At 41.0% G+C, this 24140-nt stretch overlaps 1 protein-coding gene across 3 annotated transcripts in view; it reads right to left on the bottom strand.

Annotated features, from left to right (window-relative positions):
- The window catches only part of kdm6a (lysine (K)-specific demethylase 6A), a 102402-nt gene that overhangs the window by 30731 nt on the left and 47531 nt on the right, over positions 1 to 24140 (bottom strand). For 2 of the 3 annotated variants that reach the window (XM_030428330.1, XM_030428331.1), the window contains exons 6-8: positions 12757 to 12877; positions 8279 to 8333; positions 7807 to 7841 (exon numbers count right to left, since the gene is read on the bottom strand). In XM_030428330.1, the coding sequence (XP_030284190.1) occupies positions 7807 to 7841; positions 8279 to 8333; positions 12757 to 12877 (211 nt within the window). Of the gene's footprint in view, positions 1 to 7806; positions 7842 to 8278; positions 8334 to 9895; positions 10840 to 12756; positions 12878 to 24140 lie in introns of those variants that run through there. The other variant, XM_030428332.1, reaches the window with a different exon arrangement.

The following is a 24140-nucleotide window of genomic DNA, read 5'->3' as shown; positions in this document are numbered from 1 at the left end:
TGTAATCATGAAGTGCTTGGACTGTCTCCCTCCCTCCCTCGACCCCCACCAGTTTGCCTACAGGGCAAACCATTCTACAGAGGACGCCATCACCCTCACACTCCATACAGCGCTGAGCCACCTGGAGAACAAGAAGAGCTATATGAGGATGCTCTTCGTGGACTACAGCTCAGCATTTAACACCATAATTCCAGACATTCTCATCACCAAACTGCTGGAACTACAGATCCCCCTCCCCACCTGCATTGGATTAGAAACTTCCTGTCAAGTCGCCCACAGACTGTGAGACTCGGCCCCCACCACTCCACTGCACTCACACTCAGCACTGGTTCCCCTCAAGGCTGCGTTCTGAGCCCTCTTCTGTACGCCCTGTACACCTACGACTGCTCTCCAACTCACCCAACCAACCGCATTATTAAATATGCTGTTGACACCACAGTGGTTGGACTCATCTGAGGTGAGGACGAGACAGCATACAGGGCTGAGGTGGAGGAACTGTCGCTATGGTGCTCAGACAACAACCTGACCCTGAATATCCAAAAGACAAAAGAACTCATCATGGACTTCAGGAAGAACAGACATGACCGCACCCCTCCTCATAAATGGAGAACAGGTGGAGACTGTCACCACCTTCAGGTTTCTGGGCACCCACATCTCCGCAGACCACTCCTGGACCTACAACATCAGGGCCCTGGTTAAGAAGGCTCAGCAGCGACTACACTTCCTGCGTGTCCTCAGGAAAAACTAACTGGACACAAAGCTGCTGCTGGCCTTCTATCACTCCTCTGTGGAGAGCGTACTGACGTACTGTCTGGGTGTGTGGTACGCAGGCTCAACAGCCGAGGACAGGAAGGCAGTGCAGAGGGTCATAAACACTGCCCAAAAGATCATCGGCTGCCCTCTGACCAACCTGGAACACATCGCCACATCCTGCTGTCTCAGGAGAACCAAGGCCATCACAGGAGACCCCTCACACCCTGCCTACCCCCTGTTTGATCTGTTGCCCTCATGGAGACGCTACAGGTCAACAAAGTCCCACACCAGCAGGCTGACAGACAGCTTCTTCCCCTGGGCCATACGAACTACAAATACGAACGGATACACTCACAAACCACCCCCTGACAAGAACAAACCCAATCTACCTCCTCCTTCCTCCCTTTAGCACCTTAAAAGGGCTATATATGTATAATTTATTTATATTTATATTACTATTTGTTCTATGTGTTGCTTTTTTTTATTTGTTGCTGCGGAAGCATCCTCAATTTCATTGTACTCTCCTGTACAATGACAATAAAGACTATTCTATTCTATTCTTTTTTAGCTAACGTCAACTCATGATTTGTATGTATGTGGTTCAAGCAAACAAAGATGGGCTCCCAGAGCGCATTTGATTACTCTGGCTCTTTGTGTGCATGTACAGTAAGCTAGCACTAGTACTCGGTCTCGGTCATTTGCAGCTGACGTTAGAGCTAGCTTGCCTGGTCGGTTAAAAGTGTCGTTATGGCGGGAGTAACTTAGAAGAGTGCAGGTTAGCCTAGTAAATGCAGCCAGAGGTGCAAGGGGTTAGATAGAAGCTGGATGCTAATGTAATGTTGCTCGATTGGCGTAAAGTAATGTTCTCACAGTGACCACATATTTTATCCACATATTTATCTGATGTATGTATGCTAACGGCGCACGTCCTCAAAATTGGCGCTAGCGACTACGCTACTTCATGCTAACGGTACAACGGTACACGGTATACACATATGAAAGCTGAGACTCCACAGATTCCAATGGTATAAGTCTCATCCCTCTACGCCCAAAACTCACTGAAACAGAAGCCGAAGAAGAGCAAAAATAAACATCACTTTATACAGACATAATCATGAATTATGTGTTACACTAGCTGTTTTGTGATTATAAATTGTGTTTAAGTGCATAACACCGTCTCCACCGGCTAATCCAATGTGTCTGTGTCACTTTGAAATGATTCCTGAAAGTTAAGGCAAGGTTTTGGTTCCAGGAGGACAGGTATAAGGTGGAGTAGGTAGGGCCCTTGTCTTCGCACACGGTGTATTTGCCTCCTTTGATTGGCGGATTAGTGGTGCTGTCATGGATTTGGGGACTGCACCTCGATTCTATTGGCTCTGATGGTTCGATAGCGGTGTCAATCATCCAAATTGACCAATAGATTCCCAAAATGTCGCCAAGTCTAAAGTGTCATGGGTGATTGACAGCTCCGCCCCCATTATGCACCAAAACACAGAGAGCACAGCGGAACACTTTCTACATCTGCACATGCATTGCATCGTTTTGGCCGACTGTCCACACGGATCCTGAAAACGCACTTTTTTGAAACCGGGTCTCAGTGTGGGAAAATTTGAAAACGCTGCCCTCCCGTTTTCATGTGGACAGCAAATCCGCATTTTTTCCGAAACGATGACGCCATCGCCCCACCCCTCGACCTCTTGCCTTCGACCTCTGAACCCTGCAACGTCTCATAACAACAACAACAACAACAATGGCGGACTACTGCTTGTGATCGTGCCACAGAAGATATTGAGCCTTTCTTGCAACTTACTCGCCTTGTAGTTGAGTGTGAGTCGCAGCAGTTCGGCCTCATTTATTATTTATCATACTAGCCATTTTCATCTTCTTGTTGTGCTCAGTTTCTCTGTCTACTGTATTTGTTTACAATGCGCAAGCTGTATGCTCAAGCTCCGTCTCTTCTTCTCCGTTTTTTGTGAATTTCAAGCGCCACCTATAGGCCTGGAATATGAACTACAGCGTGTTCAGTCATTTACAGTGGATCCGTCTGGATGCAGATATTCTTGAAACGTTGCCGAGGAAGATGGAGGAAAAAAAGATTGTTTTCGTACATGTGGACGAGCCTTTAGACATCACTTTATACAGAGATGATCATGAATTATGTCTTACAGTCACTGTTTTGTGATTATATTTATATTTTATATTATTATATTTTAAATCTGCAGTTGGAGTCAAACTGCAGTTCCTTTGTATAGGTGTGGTTGAGTTTTCAATACAAAGCCAAACAGTTTTAAGAACAGTATTTAGATGGGTGTGCCCAAATGGCTAATTTCCGCCTGAAAAATGTCTCTGCTAAAACCTCTCCAATTTTGCTTTGCTTAACTTTATTAGCATCAGTCTTGGCACAGGTAATGTTCCGATGTTTTGCTATAATTTGTTGGAGGTTTTGGGCTGCAACTGCATGATTCAAAGGTGGACATTCACTCTAAAAGTCAACAGTTTTGTTAGGTGGAAATTAAATCTTTAATTTATGCTGTGTTCCATCTTCATTTACTCTGACCCAGTAATATCTATACTAATGCTTACCCCTTTTCAGGACTCTCAAAAGTGATTCCTTTATTATGATACCAAAATTATTCATATAGACCATGTAGTTGCAGAGATATACTCTATTCATTATGGGCATGTCATTTTCGAGCAGAGGCCTGAGCCAGAGGCCTAGGGCTTAAGAGGTCAAGCTAGCAGCTAGGTATGCCAATTGTATATGCCTGTCATAAAGCAATGTGGAGTGTATAAAAATATGAGGGGACATTCAAATAGTAACGTTAACCCAGCGTGAAATAGATTTTAAAAATCATGTACGAAACATGGTAAACATGACAATTGACGGGCATGTGCAGGTTAACGCCCATTGTGCTTGGATCTAGTCTGTATCAATATGAAGTGTATCAAGTTAAATGTTAACGTTATTCAAACGCGACAAGAGCACAGCATGGAACTAGATGTGCGTTTATAAAGTGCCACTCTGAGCACTAGCAAACAATGCAACCATTATAATAATAGGAAATTTGATGTTCTTGTAGTGTGGACGTCATGCTTTCCATAGCCCCACAACGATATGACAATGGACAATGGCTTCAGTTGAGATATATTTTAGATTAGAAAGGAAGTGATCTGGTTTCAATGCCCTATACTTATCAAAACGTATTTTATTTACTAAAATTCATCTGCTATTTCATATTAATATAACTTAGTATTAGGTGTTATTTTGTTACGTGCAAACAAAAGGTGATGCCTTTCAAACATATCAGTGATTTTTCAAGTCTGTTTGTATTACAAATACTTCATAAGAGACACCATCATGAAGTTAAAAAGATGCTAATAAATAATACTAATTCATGGATTTCACATTTATCTTTCAGGTTCCTGGAGTACAAGGCGGCCGGAGACCAAACAGATGGAACGCAACCAACTGTGATTGCCTGCTTCTCGAATGTTTCTATCTACAGTCATCAGTCCCCTAGGCAGCAAGCAATCAATGATTCAATTGTTAAGGACTTGATAGTCGGCTGCTCATTGCCTCTGTCTATAGTGGAGAGTTCCCACTTTAAAAAAATTTCTGAGAGTCATGGACTCGAAATACACCCCCGGGCTGCGCAGGTAGTCAAGTGGTTAGAGCGCATGCCATGTACGCAGTGGACCCTGGTTCAAATCCAGCCAGAGGTCCTTTACTGCATGTCTCCCCCCCTCTCTCTCTCCTTTCCTGTCTATCCACTGTCAAATAAAGGTGTCTATGCCTCAAAAAAATCTTAAAAAAAAAAAAAAAAAGAAATACACTCCCATCTCGAGAGGAACCATCTCTGAAAAGTCAATACCTGTGTTAGTGAGCCAAGTCAAGAAGACCATTGTTGAGAGATTGCAGAGTCAACCATCCATCTCTGTTACAATAGATATTTGGTCTGATTGTAGGCTGCGGTTCTTTCATGTTCTCTAGCACCGTACCTGCTTGAATGCCGTCGCTTTACAGGCAAGCACAGTGGTGAGAGGATTGCTGCAGCCTTTGAAGAGATTGTTGAAGGTTATGGAATTAGCCAAAAGATCAGCTATATAATTACAGACAATGCGGCCAACATGAAGTGTGCCTTCAAGATCCAAATGCCCCAGAATCAACCATCTGACACAGAAAGTGAAGACGATCTTGATAATGAACAGTTGTGGGAAGAAGTTGATGAAGAGGACACTGAGCTTGGGCCATCAGGGGAGAGGCTTTCTTGTTTTGCACATTCACCTCAGTTAGTAATAAATGATGGCATGAAGGAAGTCAAATCAGTTGGTCTGGCCATCGCCAAAACGTCTCGTTTCTCCACTCTCTTGCACAGTAGCTCCCAGTTCAAAGATCGATTGGAAACCAGCTTTGGCACCTCAAAAATGGTCCCTGCAGCCAACAATACTAGGTAGAACAGTACATTTAAACAGGTGCAGGCACTTACTGCTTTTGACCTTAAGACACTGACAGAAATGGTCCTCAATGACTTTCCCCATGTAATTTTCAGTCAGCGTGAGTGGAACCAACTGAGTGACTTGACTACCATTCTGACCCCATTCGCAGAGGCAACAGATCTCACAGAAGGTGGGAAACACGTCACAATCAGCATTGTTGTGCCTACTGTGCTGGATCTAAACACTCATCTCCAAAAACTGGAAGAAGCCCATACTAGTCAATGTCGACCTTTAGTCAAGGCACTATGAGAGTCACTGCTGAAAAGGTTTAGGGGGATTTTTTAACACGTCAAGATGGCTGAAGAGACTGGGAAGGAAGAGCCTTTCCACCATGTGATCTACTTCCTTGCCACAATGCTGGACCCACAATTTGGACTGAGTTGGGTTGATCTGGATGTAATGTGCAAGCAGGGTGCACCACTGCCCAATTTCCCCATCTCTCAGCATGTCAGCCATAATTTCATATCACCTAATTTTTAGGACAGGAGCCCCAGTTGCCATTGATTTGCTTTATTATCATCATTGTTATTGTTAGCTCACCAACATCTTAAACTGAGTGTGGTACATTTGACCTCAAATTGTGATGGTAATACTATACAATAGTTATATTATTCCAGGAAATGTCATTCATTAAATCTTAACGCTTTTGTCTCGCATGTCTTAAAGAAACATTGGTTGCAGAGATCGAAAAATATGGAGCGGAGAGATTCAGCGAACCAGGGGACTTGGATGCCACACAGGGACAGGAAGAAAACTCACCACCCAAGAAATGTGCTCGCCTGCTGTCAAGGTACAAATCCCACAAAAAGCACAGTGCAGGGCAGCAAATTAGCATTTCTGTGCAGGTTGCAAAATACTTTGAGACTTTTGGGCAAAACATCTAAAGGGCTCTGTATTGTTAATTGTAGACTGTTAAACATTGTAAAGTAAATTGTGTTGATATAACTTACTGTTTGCTGAAATAAGTAAAAGTCACACTTTGAATCTCTCTCTCCAGTTTTTTTATCCGGGGGGGAATAAAGGGCTCTGTTGTTGTTAATTGCAGACTGTTAAAAAATGCAATGAGTAAAATTTTGGAACATTGCAATGTAAATTGTGTTAACGGTGTAACTAACTGTTTGCTGGTAAAATTAAATGCCACACTTTGAACTCTTTTTCTCTTCTGACAGTTCTTGTTTTTGGGGGGGGGCTAAAAGGCTCTATATTGTTATTAATTGTATACTGTTAAAATACAGTATGTTATGGGTAAGATTTTGAAACATAAATTGTGTTATGATGCATCTAATGATATATATAGTCATTAATTTGAAATCCACATATATTGCTGTTATTAGTGCCAAAATCCAACAACTTCCAGCTGAGCTCCTAGTCTTTAAGTATTGTTCAGAGAAGTTTGGTAGACAAGAGTGTGCTAGACTGCTCCTATAGCCAACAATCCCCACTCTACCATTTGTGAATTTAACGGTTGAATATGATACTTGGGTGATGTTAAAAGTAAGTAAATCATGAAATCTGCTCTTTTTGATCGGTCTCGATGTGACACTCGGGGTGCTGGAAGGCTCCTTAAAAGACTCGGTCTCAACTTGGTCTTGCCACCTCAAAGACTCGGTCTTGACTTGGTCTCGGCTGCATTTAAAAACCTATGGTCTCGGTATCGATTGGTCTTGACCCTTTAAAGACTCAGTCTTGACTCGAACTCGACATATGCGGTCTCGTTCCCATCACTACTCCTGACAGATTTGTAACAAACTACATTTCTGTCTTTTGTTGTTCATTTTGAAGCAGGAAACACTAAGGAGAGCAGCTGGTGACGAAAAATTCTTAACTGTTCACTAAAACATTTTTGTAAAACATCTTAGGAGAGAAACAGTAAATTAAAAGGATCCCAATTCATATCTGCACCATATCAGCACCAACTTGTTTTACAGTTTTTTTCAGCCTCCATTTTCACAATACAGGACCAACACGTTTGCTTTTAGTTCACAAAATGTCACTATTGCAGCTAAACCGTGAACAAAATACAGTTTATAAGCACTGTTGGAAAACAGGGAATCGTGACAGCTCTATTTTGAAGTGCATTGTTATATTCAAACAATGGTCACACAAATGCGAATGGAAAACTATGTGTACTTAAGGGTTGCCACGAATAATAGTGGGTTGGTGTAAAACTGGAGCCAGGCTGGTATAAAGCGTTGACTTATAATTACATTGATTTTAAGTAAAGTAAATAAGAACCATGACAGCTATTGTTAAATCTGCAAATTATTTTTGCAATTAAAAATTGACTGGTCTATAAAATGCCAGAATTTGGAAAAATGCTAATCTCAATTTCCCAGAGCTCAAAGACACGGATTCAAATCACTCCAGTGTTAACCAAGAATGCAAAAACCAAATACTCTTCATTTATGTTCATAAATAACAAAGAAAAGCAGCAACTCCTGAAATTTAACTAACTAACCAAATTTCAACTGCTAGAACCGCCTATACAACTGATTGTACAAGTTATAATTTTAACCTGCCTGAATTGTGAAACAGAAATGCCAAATTATTGCTTACCTGGATCTCATATAAATGAGCAATGTGGAACTGAACTGTAGAAACAAACAGAAAAAAAGAATTAGGTTTTACTTTGCGATATTATAGCCATATATTACAGATTCACCTTATCAACCTCAGTGGGTACAGATTGCAAACAGTATGGGGCACAGATGGGAGGGGGAGTAGGACAGTTTCCCCAGAGTGTACATGTAATCTGAAATCACATCGTGTGTGTGCAATGCGCTTGCAAGCACTTCCAGTTCTCTCTACATGTGCTGTCTCCTAGGCAACCCCAGTCTTGGGCAGAGTCAGCAGGGAAACGGCAGCAGAGAGGAAAAATTGCTCTGTAGAAATATTCCTGTGCCCTTTCAAAGTGTGCCATCTACCATTGACAAGCTGGTACATCAAATATCAAATACTGGTCAAATACTACATTACACAGCAGCCTACGGCTGGCTTAAATGTGGCTAATTATAACAATACTACTTACTTTCAGCTTTGGACAAAGTGCAGAGATTGGAGTCGATCAAAGCCAGCTGAAAATGCTGCAGAGAAGAAAACAGGCATTTCATTAGCAACAGATATACTGATACATCAACTGTTAGATTAAAGCAGTATAAAAATAGTCTTGATTGCTGAAAGCCCAAACAGATCCACAAAAAAACATGAATGAACCCTGCTGATTGTAGATGAGAGGACACTGATAGCTGGAGAAGCTGAACCATAGATATTCTTGTCACTGGATCGCTCTTGTTTCAGCCCTGCCTCTTTCCTCCTGCCTCAACAGAAGTCCTCAAAATGAGCAATGATATCCAGTTCTTATAATGGTATTTAATTCCATTCATCTGAACTAAAGACAGCATTGCTGGGTAAAGCAGATGTCTGCAGAGGCTTAGCCCGGCTGCCAAGGCGTGGCACAGTACTGACCAGTTTCACCATCCAGGGTCATTGAACAGATTAGCCTATGAGTACATCACACAGCTACAGAGAAAACTCCATGGGCTTGCTCTTCTCTGGCTTTCCATCTTAGGACTTCCAGATAACTCTATCCCTTCCCTCATATGTGGACATGTTGGTTAGCCACCACTACTCTCACCCCAAGGTTTACTGAAGTCATGTGTACTATAGACTGTAAATGGACTATACTTAGAGTCTTTCTAGTGTTTGCAACCACGCAAGGCGCTTTACAGCACGAGTCAGCATTTAGCCATTCACACACATTCATACACTTGTGACCGAGGCTACAATGCAAGGTGCCACCTGCTCATCAGGAGCAATGCCCATTACTACACTAACACACCAATAGAAAAGACACCGGAAGCAATTTGGAGTTCAGCATCTTGTCCAAGGACCCTCTGACATGTAGACAGCAGGGGCTGGGAATCGAACCAATGGGTATCAGAACTTAGCAGAAAACTTGGTGGTTGGAATATCTGTAAAATGGGGTTCTCATTGCAGTTGCTAAACTGCACAATGACCAAATGCCGTCACACAGTTTCATGCCTTTAAAAAATTGCCACCATTAAAAAGTTGCCATCATTGTCTCTTATGTGAGTCAGGGAAAACTCACAGCTCTTCAAGACGGGAGCCTCCTGAAACCAGGAACTGCATACAAGAAACTAGCACACAGAGAACAGACTGTACTGTACTGCCCTACTCCACAGTTCAGCTGCACTGGATTTCTTAGAAGAAAAAAGAAAGGCTGTAACCTTAAAGTAAATTATTAGTATGTGTTATCTAGGCTGGGCCAAACAATTGCTGTAACTACACACACACTCTAAGAAACCTGTAGCCTTGCAGCAGGAGCTACACAGACGGTCAATGTCAGACAGATAAAAATAAAGAGCTGTCCAGCTGGATCATTCTTTCCATGCTTCACCCTGAGCCGGTGGAGCTTCACACACTCACACGTGCGCATGCAAGAGAAATACAGGACAATGCTTGGAATAAACTCCTTTCAGCAGAGCTATGAGACACGAAACATTAGACACACGCATAACAGTCAGATGCCTTAATGTTAAGAGTATGTACTTCATACACGTGCAGGTGCACACGCACGCACGCGCACAGACAGACAGACAGACAGACAGACAGACAGACGCCTTACCTAGATTACTGGCACTTGGAACACCACTGTATCCTCTTGTAGATCTCTACCTCTGTCTCTTCTAGCCTTCCCATCCTTCTCTTTCACACTTGCTCTACCACCAGGCAGATAATGCAGCAGGATTGTCAGCTTGGCATTCCACCTCCCTCCCCATGTCTCGCCATCCTCACTCTCTCTCTCGCCATCTCTCTGCTTTCATTCTTTCTCTCTCGCTCCCTCCTTCCTCTCCTTCCCCCTCTTCTATCCTGGTGTCACTGATTACTATTCAGCAGACGGCTGCAGTGCAGAGTGCAGAGAGATGACACACAATACCTCAAAGCTGGAACAGGCAGCACACACCAAGTCTCCCCCTCCCTATATCTCACCTACTTTCTCAGCTCAGAGCTCCTCTCTATGGCTACAAGCTCTACGTAGACAGCCATCTGATTACCTTACAGATTGACAGTGTAATCTCATTTCCCCTTCTCTTATTGGCTGAATTAGCAGCCACTAACAGAATGAAGTTCATGCGTCTATGAATTCTGTTGATAATAAATATAAGAAAGGTGCAGTTACATCCAAAAGGGCGGTGGCCAGCTTCTAGTTTGGTTACAATGTATTCTGCATCATCTGTCCATCACTTGATGCCTCCATCTATTCTTCTCTCCCATGTGCTCAAAGGGGAAGGAGGATGGATGAACAGAAGGCCCTGTGAAGCAGGCATCCGTCATAAAAAAATCTCTACATTCCCTTCTTCCCCATACACACACGATCTAAGGCACAATGTCTTTTCTAACAATTTCCTGTTTTCCCTTTCTCTTCTCTCCCTACCTTTATTCAATCTCTATACCACCATTCCCTGTAGATAACTGGGGCAGTCGTGTGTGTGTGCTGTGTGAAATTCTGTCAGTTTGTTTGCGCGCATATGTGTGTTGCTGGCAATGAGCCAGGACTAGGAAGGAGGGGTGCGACCAAGACTGTGTGAGGACGTGCAGCACGTGCAGCCTACTTAACTCTTAACCCTACTTATACCGTACATCATCTCCTAGTTCCAGTTGTTAAATGGAATCCACCTCGTAATAATACTGACTTTGTTTGATGACATTCTGTCAGAACATCAAAACTTAATTATAATAACAATAGTGCTAGTTTAAACCATGCAGTTCAAAAACACAACATGATGCATTATTACTTATTAAACTATTCAGCATTACAGTAGAATTAAAGCTCCACAGTGAACAGATATTTGCCTGGGGCCCACCCCACACTTCAAAAATCTGCCCTGAACCCTACATCCAAGGAAGTTACAAAGCAGCCCAAGTGGCTGTCTGGTCATAAACAGTCTTGTTTTACAGATAAACAGTACACTAAAATATTATTCAAAAACATTTGAAGCAACCAATGCAATATAGGGACGCTACGCAGTAACAAAAGCTTGATTGATATTTGATCACCACTGTCTAATTTTACTGTGTAATCTGAGTTTAGTGTGCTGTCTATGTTCACATGCTGAATTCTTCGGGCTAATGGCAGTGAATATCGTAGTGAAGTGATCAGTTTCAAAACAGACATATTGCACAGACATAACCACCAGACATAACTACCGTGGTGAGCACTGATTGAGCTGACGATGCTGCCAAGCAACAGTAAATTTTCCTTGTAGCCCTTGAGGCTAACATTAGCAAGCATACTATGTTGACAGAAACTTAAAATCTCAGTTATTTTTGTCTGACTGCAATGGGTTTCTATAGCAAGTTGTTATGCTAAACTAATCTCAGCCTTGAACTACAGCACTGAGGTTACTTCCCCACAACTGCACAGAGCATTGTTTGGAGCTTGTTCAAGATTTATAAAATTCAACGTGTCGTGTGTCCAAATGGTATAAAATTCAGCACTGCACCTTGTGTCCTCAGTAGCACAACTGTCAAGTGTGAAGTAGGCAGGCTGAACAATTAAATGCAGATGACATGCAGACAGAGGTGCCTTGCTTTATAGTAAGACACTCCTCTGAAAAAGTACCAGAATTGGAGAATTAACAGGAATTATCCACTAATCACAAAGCCATTTAAGTGTAAATTTAAAACAACGCTCCGCTAATGCACTGAAATGCATCATGAAAACTCCAGTGACAGAATGTCTAGAGTGAGACAAAAACCCAAGATCAAGTAACAGTCTGTCCCTGAAGGAAACCAGGACAGGAGATCCATAGGCTCCAGTCAGAAAGCCCTTCAGTATTGCTTGTGTTCTGGAGGTCTATGGCTCAAAGATGTCAGGAGACATCTGCATCAATGTTGTTATCACTCAATTAACAGTTTGTTTATAGATTCACCTAGTTCCATGCTTCATTCTGTGTTGGCAGGACAATTTTAGATTTTGTAAAACTCAGTCTGCAGTATTAACTATGAAATATGATCTTAAACAAACACAAATAGATAAAACAAATGCACTTCTTTCTGTATCTGTTCTCAATTACAGCATGTTACTGCACTTAAAACTAACCCTAACCCACAGGAAATTATATTTTGCAATCCTTTTACTTTTTTGTGTAAAGTAAAAATGTGACGGTGCTTATTTCAGGAAGGTATCACAATTTTTTTACTCATCAATTTACAAATCTACATTGCAACCTCGTTTCCCATTCTCTCTAAATTATTAGACAATTACACAATTCAATCTAAATATATTATTCTAACGGAGCAGTACAGTTGCAAATTATTTATGATCAATGTATAACTGCAAAGAATAGATTACTGCACTTCTGCCATTGCAATTTAAACTAAAAAACACTGCAAAAATTGCCTTGAAAAGTTGCAAGATGTGGAGATGAATATAACATCCAACCCAACCATGACAATAGCAAAATAAACATAATTTAGATTTACCTTTAAACTTGACTCGTAGTCAGTGTTGACTTTAAACATGAGTCCCAGTCTCAGATGAATCTCTTTAGCTCTTGAAAAACTGGGGTCAATGTAAAGCACCTCCTGGAACGCCTTGATTGCACTGAAAAATAAACACAGAAACAGATTATGTTTAATAAACAGAAATTCATAAAAATATTTGGATTAAGACCAATAGGAAATCTGAAAACAATTATAGTAATGACATCCCCATGACTCACTATTCTAACCACCAAATCAGCTGCCTTTCAATCAGCAGGAATCAGTAGTAGTTTCACAAGCTTCCACCAGAGATGTGCAATAGTGCAAACTCAAGCATCACAACATGACTCAATAACAACATTGATAATATTGTGATTTAGGTATGACTAGGGTTGGGCGATATGACAGTGTATACTGTGCAGTGGTAGAAACTGCTTGATCAGCGGTCTCTATAAAGGCCAATCAGCTGAGCTGATCAGATAAACATACAAGAAAGTTACTCTGGACGCTGCCAAAATGGTGTTGCTCAATGTAGGGCTCAGGGCTAACGGCGTCCTGTCAGGGACGACAGAAAATGTGTTTGGTACAAACCGACTGTCGCTTTGCAAATGACATACTGAATGAATTGCTGACTTTAATAGCGTGTCTTCTTATGCTGTTACTATAGTTACTGTGACTGGCTGGCTACATAGCATGAAGTCTACAAAAGTTAAGAAGATTCTGAAACAGTTCTGTGGCACAGGGTCCATCTATGCCCTCTGTCACAAATGGCTTGCTGGCAGCACCTCACAAATATTCTCCAGCTACCAGGAGAGGTAGGTACATGTGAGACGTAGCAGCAATGCTACTCTGATTGGTTGGATTAAATCATTATTTGTACCCGTTTAGCTTAAAACCTGTAATACTTAAGTTCATTTGAAAAAAAAAATACTCTTTTATATTACTGTATTTCTGCAGTTGTGTTAACTGATGGAAAGTTGTTGATATTATGTTTGTCCTTTTCTGTTGTTTTTGTAATTAAAACAGAGCTACAGGTGCATTACCACCAACGTCAGAGCTAAAGTAGGGCCAACACACATTAGCACTGCATATGAACTGTAAGACGCACCCAATCAGATCTGTTTACAGGCTAACAGATGTACATGTGTGGTCCGGAATACAAGAGTTAATGGGGCCTACCTGTTTTGCAATATAACAATAACAATATCAAGTCTTAATTAAAGGTGGGTGACACAGTAAAGACCCATACAAACTGAAAGCAATAACTCACATTGACTGACGTCTCTCCTATGGCACACTGCAGGCGTCAGATCTTAAATGCCAACACCACAGAATCAGCACAACATTTTGGGTAAAAGTTGCTCTTTATATGTAGAACTCATATTCCTTCATAGTGTCCTCAGTTGTGCCCAAAAATCCCCCAACACATGCATTATGTCAAACGAAAACCCCACCTCTGTTGATCTGACTCTTTCTTCTCCTGCCTCTGCACACTCTCAACAGAAAATTGCTAGATTTACTTGAGTGTTATGGAACTGGGATAAGTATTTCACAATAGCTGAGTTTGGTCATTACTGATGAGAGATCTCACAGCAGTGTTTCCACACAAGTCACAGCGCTCCGCAACACCTCAGCTGTGATCTCTCTCCCCCCCCCTCATGTTTATTCAGCTCTCTTTCAGCTCGTCCTGATTTGATGCTCCAAAATAAAAACAAGGTTGAATTTAATGTGTCATGGCAGTTTGACATGCCTTATGATGCTTTTAATGCATGTTTAGTCATTTTAAGTAATGTGTATACTTCAAAAACGCACACATCAGACACTTTCAGTACATCTGGCCCCTAACAGAGAGAAAAATATAACATAATACTGCAATGATATTGTCTTCAAGTGAAGGATTTTTTTTCTTTTACTTCATCTTAAAAATCCAATAAGTTCAGAAAAATTACAGCTCAGCTGCTTACATCTTGAGAAAAGTGGAATATTTAGTATTAATACCACAAACCGTAAATTGGGAAATTTCAACATTTGTGCCCATGAGCCCTTCACCCCATTTAATGGCAATTATGGCATCATAACAGGTCATCATACTGTATAATATACATACATAATATTTATACTTATGTCATAGGCTACTTCAGTTATTTCATGTTTTTTCTCTGGTTATAATGCTCTCACACAGCATCATGAACTCCCCTGCATGGGCTTGGAATGAAGATTCATATATACTATTGTACAGAAATACTATTTTTATTATTTGTTTCAAGAGAGGAGTTATCCAAGTCAGAGTGCTGCACGGGTTCAGGTGACCCGCACAATTTGAAAAATAATGTACTGTGTCGGATACGGGTGCGGATCGGGTTGGACGCCTGGAGAGAGTGGGTCTGGTTTTGCGATTGCCATTTTCAAGGCGTCATGTGCAAAAAAAATAATTATTAGCAACACATCTACAAAACTCTGCCTGCATTTCAAAATGATAAGCATTTATATTTCACATGAACTCATTTATGCTCCCACTCCCCACGCTGGCTTACCTTCATCTATATAACATGCTAGTTAACCCATAGGTGCGATTGGTAAAGGGCAAAAAAAGCAGGAAAATACATTGTTTTCGTCCCGTTGTTGGCTTCAGCCAAGATAAAAATTGTTCGGCCCACACGTCCAAAATTCTTATAACACAGTGTTGCCCCTATTTTTTTTTTGTAGCAGGTAACCAGCAACATTAGGGGGATCCGGGGGCATGCCCCCCCGAAAGAAAATTTTGAAAAATAACCCTTTAAATGGTGACTACTGGTGAGATTTTTGAAAACATGAGATAAAATAGTGTAGAAGTTGACATTGCTGCTTGAAAATATGTTAACCTCTTAAACATTACAGAATTTTTTTTACCATTATTTTCTTTATCATTATATATTTTTTATGTTTAGAATCTGTTTCAGAAGTCAGTGGGCTATATGACATAGAAGTTTTTGAGAAAAAAATAATTATTCCTGCATATAGAGGAAGCACTAAAGTACAATAGAAAGAGCTGTGTCTCATTCGTCCAGTTTACTAATACAATCTGCTGCTGGTTTGGAGTCACTGGGTCACATGACATGGAAGATATTGAAAAAAACTGCAATTATTTTGTATTAATATATTTATTTTAAGTAATTTCATGACGGTCCCTAAATCAGTTTCCAGCGATTCAGCGCGAGGCTCTGGGAGGTGAGCTACCCGTCCTCCTGCTGCTCACACTGGGCGAACCTCAGTAAAGTCGTGGCTGGACCCGAGTGAACATCCGCCGAATATCCAACCTGAAACTAACTTCACCCCGGTTCGATGAGTCGCCTGTTGCAGCGTTTGAATAGGATGACGAGGATTTCAGTCACTCAAATTAAACGCTGACTTGTAGAAATTATACAAATAGCAATAATAACTAGAACTGCAAGCAGTTATGAACGGGGGCCAAGCCCCCTCGCATGACTCGGACCCCGCGCACCGCAGAGCCCACGGAAGTTGGCCCCAAAGGATGACGGGCTCGGGGCAAAAGTGAGGACACAGGCCAACGTCTGAGCCGTGGTATTCGCTGTAATGGGAAGTGCACTGGAAGTGCAAAAGATGAATGTGTGCCGATTTGGATTTGTTGTACTAAGCCCCGCCCACATTGACCAGTAATGTCCACCTTCAAGATATGGCCTCAGGATTGGCCCTATATCATACCGACCAAATTTCTATCTGTACCATATAAATTTCAAAGCTCTCAGCATAATAGTTTGGCTGAAATTAATGTTTGTTGTTTATGTTGTAATATGCCACGCCCACATTGAGCAGTCATGACCACCTTCAAGATATGGCCTCAGGATTGGCCCTACATCATACCGACCAAATTTCGTAAAAATCGGTGTAGCTGTTCAAGAGATATAAACTTCCCATATTTTTAGCGCCCCCTAGTGGCCAAAATTCGCCAAATTGGGCTCATCCCTTCCCAGTGTCATGGCAACCAAGGATCTCAAATTTTGTGTTCACAGCATTCAGTTTGACCGAGATATCAAACAGTTTACATTTTTATAGCTAGCTACAGAAATTTGTTCGTGAATAATTTGTGCATTTTCTGACCGAGCAAAATTCTTTTGATAACTTTAGATCAGATGCAGCTGAAGAGTGTATGTGCCAAGTTTCACGCAGATTGGACAAAATCCCAAGGAGGAGTTTTTGCGATTTTGCGAAAAAACGTTCTAACCGGAAGTTGGCGTGGCCAATCGCAAAGTGATTCAGCTCCATTCAGGGAATCTGGGTTTTTTAATGTACAACATACGGTTTGGGGGTTAAAGGCAAAAATGTGTTGGCCTAGGTTATAGCGCCCCCTGCAGGCGGATATATGTAGTTTTTTGTGTCTGAGATATTCGCAGGAGTCTGGACCAACTCTCCAAATTGCACCGCCTTCCCTTGCACGGTTTAGCCTGCAGCACCACTTTTAGCCGGAGAAAAAAGTACGTTTTTCATTTGTCGCGATTTTGCGAATGGTAAGTTACTGCAAAAGTGGGCGTGGCCTACATCAAACAATTCAGCTAAATTCAGGGAATACATAGATATGAGGATTAATAATGTGCAACATATTAAGTGGGAGTTATGAGCGAAAAAGGCTTTTGCGTTGAAAATAGCGCCAACTGCTGGTCATTTTTGGTGTGTGGTTCACAGGGGCCATTCTAAAGCACCTCTATGAATTTCATTTCCATAAGTGTTATGGTGTGGGCACAGGGCCAAATATACAATTAAACTGACACCAGAGCGCCACCTAGTGGCGGATCAGTAAACCCTTCGTCAGATGTCCTCAGGAGGGCACTGACAATAAATCTACTAAGTTTCGTCTTAATCCGATGAACCGTTGTGGAGATATAACGTACATCCATTTAAAGAGCGCCACCTTGTGGTCATTGCCTAAAATTTTGCACAGGGCCTCAGGGGCTCATGGGGAAGTAGTATCCTGAGTTTCATGTCATTAGGCCACACCAATGTGGAGATATGCAACACTTCCTGTTTGTAACCAAATCTGCAGGAAGTTGTTATTTAATAACTTGAGTATTGTGTGGCCTATCAAAATTCTTTTAATAACTTTTTGTCAGGAGGGTCCACAGATGCTGTGTGCCAAGTTTCGTGCAAATCGGTGAAATCGCCTGGGAGGAGTTCGAAAAAGTAGGTTTTCGACATTTTGCGACATAGTGAAAAAAAAGGTAGGCGGAAATGGGCGTGGCCTATACCACGAGATTCAGCACAATTCACTTAACGCGTGGATATAAGGTTTTTGAATGTGCGACAAAGTATATGGGAGTTATTAGCCAAAACACACTCTCCTTAATAACAGCGCCACCTAGGGGTGGAAATTCAGGATGACAATAGATTATACAATTTTTCGCCAGGTGTGACTTATATTCCAAGTTTGGTGAGTTTTGGGGTATGTTCAGGCAGTGAAATATGCGATCATTTTGTGAGAAGAAAAATAGTAATCCTTTGAAAAACAATAGGGTCCTTGCAGGTTCCCTGTTCGGGCCCTAATAATCATTACGATTACAATAGGGACCTCGCAGGTTCCCTGCTCGGGCCCTAATAATAATTAAAACTGCAAGCAGTGATGAACGGGCCCTCGCAGTCCGTGTGCGTCGGGGCGTGCTGCCTTCGACACACGCCGCCGTCGGGCTTACCGCTTCCGTTTCAGTTTTTCCTGTGATTTGGTGGGCTGTTCCTCCTGTCGGTATTAAAGAATGTCTGAAAAGGCTGAAAAGCTGGGTGATTCTCTGTAACTGGTGCCTTTTGTGTCCCAGAGGTTTAACTCAAAGATTTAAAAATAAAGTTACCAATAAAATGCATTTTAACCAAGAAACAGAAAAAAACATGTGTATTTGCATATAAACACAAGAAAATATTTGAAAAAAATACATTATTCACATTTTTATGGGTCGCTGAGTATCAGATGGCAGACAAAAATGCATGTCCCCAGTGACCAAAGATAAATGATATTTAAACATTGTTTAGGAAGAATCAAACAATTGAGTGGAAAAGTATATCAATTTCATGTTTTCCTAATGCCAAGTGGTGCTAACATGTTTGCTAACATGGGAGCTATGGCTACTTTTAGCTAGAATCTTCAACCCCGTAACATTCAACCCCTTAACAAAAAGCATTTTTACGGGGTTGAATCCTTGTTATGGGGTTGAAAGTTGACCAGTTGTTGAACGCTACTGGTGGGGGCAGGAGACACCCTCCAATACCACCCCCCCACTCCACCCAGGCACCTCCCCCAACCCTGCCCACCCTTTATGAATGTTATTCAGTATTTATCAATATGGGCATGCCATATATAATTTTATTGGGTTAAATCACATCTACAACCTCACTGAAACATTACTGGCACCACTATCTGGTAGGTGGCATTTGTACTATACTTTTGTAACAGCGCTAATTTCAATTTGGGTGTACTTTAAAAAAAGGGCTTAGGGCTCTAACAAGTCATTTGAGTTTAAGAGTTACATGCAACTGTCTGAAAGAAACAAATATTTTCTTAATGTTATTCCATGTTCATTATTTTTAGATGGCAAAATCAAATGCAGAGAGGCAAAGAGTACAGGGCGAGAAGAAATGCAGATTCACAGAGAAGAATATCTCAGGAAAGAGCGTGGCAGGTGGCAAAGACATACTGCAACAGGGAAAAAGAAGTCAATTAATGACCTACAGGGTTCGTACACATTTTTCAAGGTCAAATTCAAGCACTTTTCAAGCACTTTTAAGGGTCATTTACAAATTTTTCCAGCACCTTATCGCTGGGGTAAAATACATATCTACAGGAATATATATACTCATGATTATTTATTTTTTTTACTTTTTATCACAATTATGTACATTGTATTATGCTGTAAACATCTAAAATGATGTTTCATGATAGCAAAAACTTTAGAAATTAAAGGAGAACACAAAGTTTTATCCCAAAAAAAAGGAAGCCACTTGGCGTTCTTCAGGTACACTTGCACTGGGACAAAGAGAGACCTGAGGGCACCCTGTAATTTTCTTTTTTGACATAAACTTTTATAAGATTTTCGCTTATTCATCAAAGTTTATTAATATTGAACATTGAATTTATCAGTCGAAATTGCATCAAATTCACTTTCTCCTCAGCCATCCTTCTCTATTGCTACCAGGCTGCATGTGTGATGATACACACACACACACTTATTTTATATTTCCTTGTAATAATAAAACTATCCAGTCTGATCCCAATGTTGCCAAGACACAGAGTCATAATGTCAAGCACATTCAAGCACTTAAACTAAAATCCAAGCACTTTTCAGACCTTGAAAACACAACACTGAAATTCGGACAGAAGGAAGGAAAGAAGGAAAGGACGAAGGAAGAGTGAAAAGAGGGTCAATTTGACCCAGGAAGACAGCAGGAGGGTAAAGTAGAATTAAGACTGGCACACACAGACCTTAATGTTTTAACCACACACACACACACACACACAAACACACACACACACACGGTGGTCAATTATTGTACCCTTACTATAATTGTAGTCATATTTAAGCACTAATCTGTAAAACTAAACGTCAATGTTCTATGTATGGTTTTATTGTAGGCATTCAGCAGGCAAGAAACAAATGAGAAAAGCTCAAGATAAACTCACAAAAGAAATAGAAAAGCTCAAAAAGGAACTGCACCATCAAAAAAAGCAGAAAGAGAAATACAAGAAGAGACTCCAGCGAGTGAGTAAAAGTCAGGACTCTCCCAGATCCAAAGTGGGCCATCTACTGAAGAATTGTACTGTGAACAATAGAGTCAGGAAGACTTTGCTTCACCATGAGGTCCTCATTGCAAACATAAGAAGAAAGTACCAAAATGCCAGTAATGAAAAAAAATTAAAAATCCATAGCTCAGGTTGTTGTGGGGAAGATAGTGAAAAAATACAAGATGCAGGGGTGGTCAGAAAAAGTCTTAGGCTTCTCAAAGAAACGCTGGACTCTCCAAAATGTAGACCTGGGCAACTGCACAAGAAGCTCACACAACAGGTATGCCGATAAGTTGATCAAGAGCAAAGTGAAGACCTTCTTCACAAGGGATGACATTAGCTGCATGACCACGGGTAAAAAACAGACAATCACAAGAAAGAAAACAAAAATGCAAAAACGGTTCATTGTGGACACAATGCTAAACCTTCATCTGAAATTTCTGGCTGAGAATAACACGAGCAACATTTCATACTCTGCATTTTGCCGGCTGAGACCCTTTTGGGTTGTCCACCCCTCCCTTGCAGATCGTGATAGTTGCCAGTGCAAGCTTCACGAAAATCTGGGCTTCCTGGCAGAAAAGCTACATCAGGTTAAGGTCATTGAAACTTCAAATTTAGAAAGCCTCATAGAACATGTGTCCTGTGACACTGGCAGCAAAGCCTGCATGTATAGAGAGTGTGAGGACTGCAAAAACACCACAGTTCCCCTCTCAAACAAATATGAAGGTGCACAGAGAGAAACTTATCTGCAGTGGGCCACAGAAGAAAGAGCTCATAAAGAGACCTCAGTCACAAAAATAACAGTGAAAACAAAAGGTGGAGAGTAGCCAAGAGGAACATGTTGAAAGGTTCCACAGACACATGATGAAATTCAAACGTCACCTCTTCAACATACGGCAACAGTACGCCTACTCCCGTGCACTGCACAACAACATGGCCAATGATGAATGCCTGATTCACATTGATTTCTCAGAAAACTTCTCTTGTAAATACCATAAAGGAATCCAGTCAACATACTATGGTTCAAACCACCAACAAGCCACACTGCACACTGGTGTTATTTATTTTGGTGGAAACAAAGAGCCGACCTGCTTCACCTCCATCTCACCATCTAGGCACAAGAGTCCTGCTGTGATATGGGAACATCTCAAACCTGTACTGGACCATGTGCAGACCAGCAATCCTGAAGTGTCTGTTGTGCATTTTTTTAGCAATGGGCCCTGTACCCAATATAAACAAAAAGGAAACTTTTTCCTTTTTAGCACAGAACTAGAGAAGAGAGGTCTGAGAGGGAGCTGGAACTTTTTCGAGTCCAGTCATGGAAAAGGAGCACCAGATGGTGTAGGAGCTGCTTTGAAGAGGTCAGCAGACAGGCTCATTTGCCATGGCCAAGACATCACCAATGCTTATGAGCTCTTCAAGGCCCTTTCGGAGACAGACACTTCAATCAAATTATATTTTGTTGAAGGTGAAGCTATTGAGCAGGCATTGGAAAGGATGCCGTCCACAATACCACCAGTCCCAGGAACCATGAGCACCCATCAGGTGGTAACACTCGCTCGTGGGGAGATAACATTGCGAGAAGTGAACTGTATGTGCTCCACCATCGGTAAGCTGGAATGTGAATGCTGGAACACACACCATTTTAGCTTTATTGAAAAAGTGCCAGCCACAGGGCAGAAAGTGGCAGCATCAAGGCAGAAAGCAGCAGCCACGGGGAGTAAACAAATCAATCATATGATAAAACATTGTATCCAGGGATAATTATTGCCTTAGATGACACCGATGTTCAAATGAAATGTATGCACCATGCCGGATTAACCAAAAACAGATTCTTTTGGCCTCTACAAGAGGATGTGCTGTGTTATCCACTGGATGATGTGCTAGAGCTCATCCCACCTCCTCAGCCCGTGACAGGACGTGATGCATGCCACATGCAAATTCAGAAAGAGATTTGGGATCGACTGTCAGACTAAAAAGGATGCGAAGATTAAGGATCAACAGCAAAGACAATCTGAACTGATACTACTAAAATAGAAAAAAACTACAGGACTGCTGTCTGTTAAGTGTGTATGGAATGAAATTATTATAAAACATTATGAAATAGTTCTTGTCAATGATTTTAATGTTCAATTGAATGTTTTATGATTCAGTGATTTCATATAAAATACCCAATGACATGTTTGTTTCTTCTTTTTTGTTACAATGAAGTCAGTTTAAATGTGATAAAATAGTTTTAACGTCAGTGATTTTCATGGTAAATTAAATGTTTTATGATTCAATGATTTCAATGTTAGATATGAAATACTAAATTACAGGTTTGTCTCATCTTGTTTGTTGCAATGAATTAATTAGAGTCAATATAATTTTGATAAAATGTTGACATTTATTTTGCTGGTAAATTAATTCAAATAGTATTGAAAAGTTGATGAAACGTCAACCCTGTTATTCTATTCAACCCTGTTACAGTGAGTTCAACCCTGTTACAGTGAGTTCAACCCTGTTATGTGACAAATGTTCATACATTTTTGGATATTAAAAATAAATATTTGAGAAATCTTTGTTGAACTGTGTGTAAACTGTAGAGGACAACAAGAAAATATATAAAGGTCTAATCTAATCTTAATGTCATTGCATATTTTCATTATATATGGAGGCTGTATTTACATGAAGGTATCATATCCTACTTGACATTCAAATTAGTATTACTAAGAATAAAATGAAATGTACTTACAATATATTCTTAAAACAAGGGACAGATGATTACCAAGGATCTCCAAGAATTAGTTTGAATATGTTTTGAAATTGTATTCACACAGAGATCACATTGTCTGTTACGGGGTTGAATTAAAAATGGCTAACATGACAAAGAAATTCCTAGTAATGTTTGGCATTCCATGTCTAAGGTGGGAAACAGTATTTTACCAGAGGTTCAAATACTCCTTTATCAGATGCAATGTTCAGAAGTACAATAATTTATGGTCTTTTTTCAAAACTCAGAGAACCCAAAAGGCACCCGTTACAGAGAATCACCCATATATTATTAGCGTTGGAATACGCAGTACAATGTCCAACATAACATTAGCATAGGCAAAGCATGCTAAACAGCATGATGGCTTGACATACTGACTGTTAACCACAGCTGTGTTTTGTGTTATTTAAAGATCCCATATCATAAAAAACACGTTTTCTCTGCTCTCAACATATATAAGCTGGTCCTCCCTGAGCCTGCCAACTCCCAGAATGAGGAAAACCAGTGATTCCTGCATGGTCTCTGCAGCCCACTAACTGGTAACAAGGCGCTCCTACAGGCTGTTCAGATTCTGCTCCTTTCGTTATGTAACGAAAGGAGTCGTTATCATAGGCCGACCTCCTCTGCGCGGTGATAGGCGATGTCAGAGATGGGCGCGTTCATCCCCGCGGTGAAGTTCGGTGTGTCCAGCAGAGAGACAGCAGTGTTTCACAACGTTGTCGCTCAGAGCTAGACACGCAATTGCTCTGTTGTTGGTCGTAATAATCAACATAAGTGCCTATATTCTGTCCCAGCTACAGAACAACAGAAGAGACCATGGTTGTGTTTCCTTTTTAATGACAACGTGCCGGCTGCGGTTCGTGTTAGCTTGTA

This window comes from Sparus aurata, chromosome 9 (assembly GCF_900880675.1).
Source record: "Sparus aurata chromosome 9, fSpaAur1.1, whole genome shotgun sequence".
NCBI lineage: Eukaryota > Metazoa > Chordata > Actinopteri > Spariformes > Sparidae > Sparus > Sparus aurata.
The sequence above is the reverse complement of the archived record's forward strand: the minus strand, read 5'-3'. Positions and strand labels throughout refer to the sequence as shown.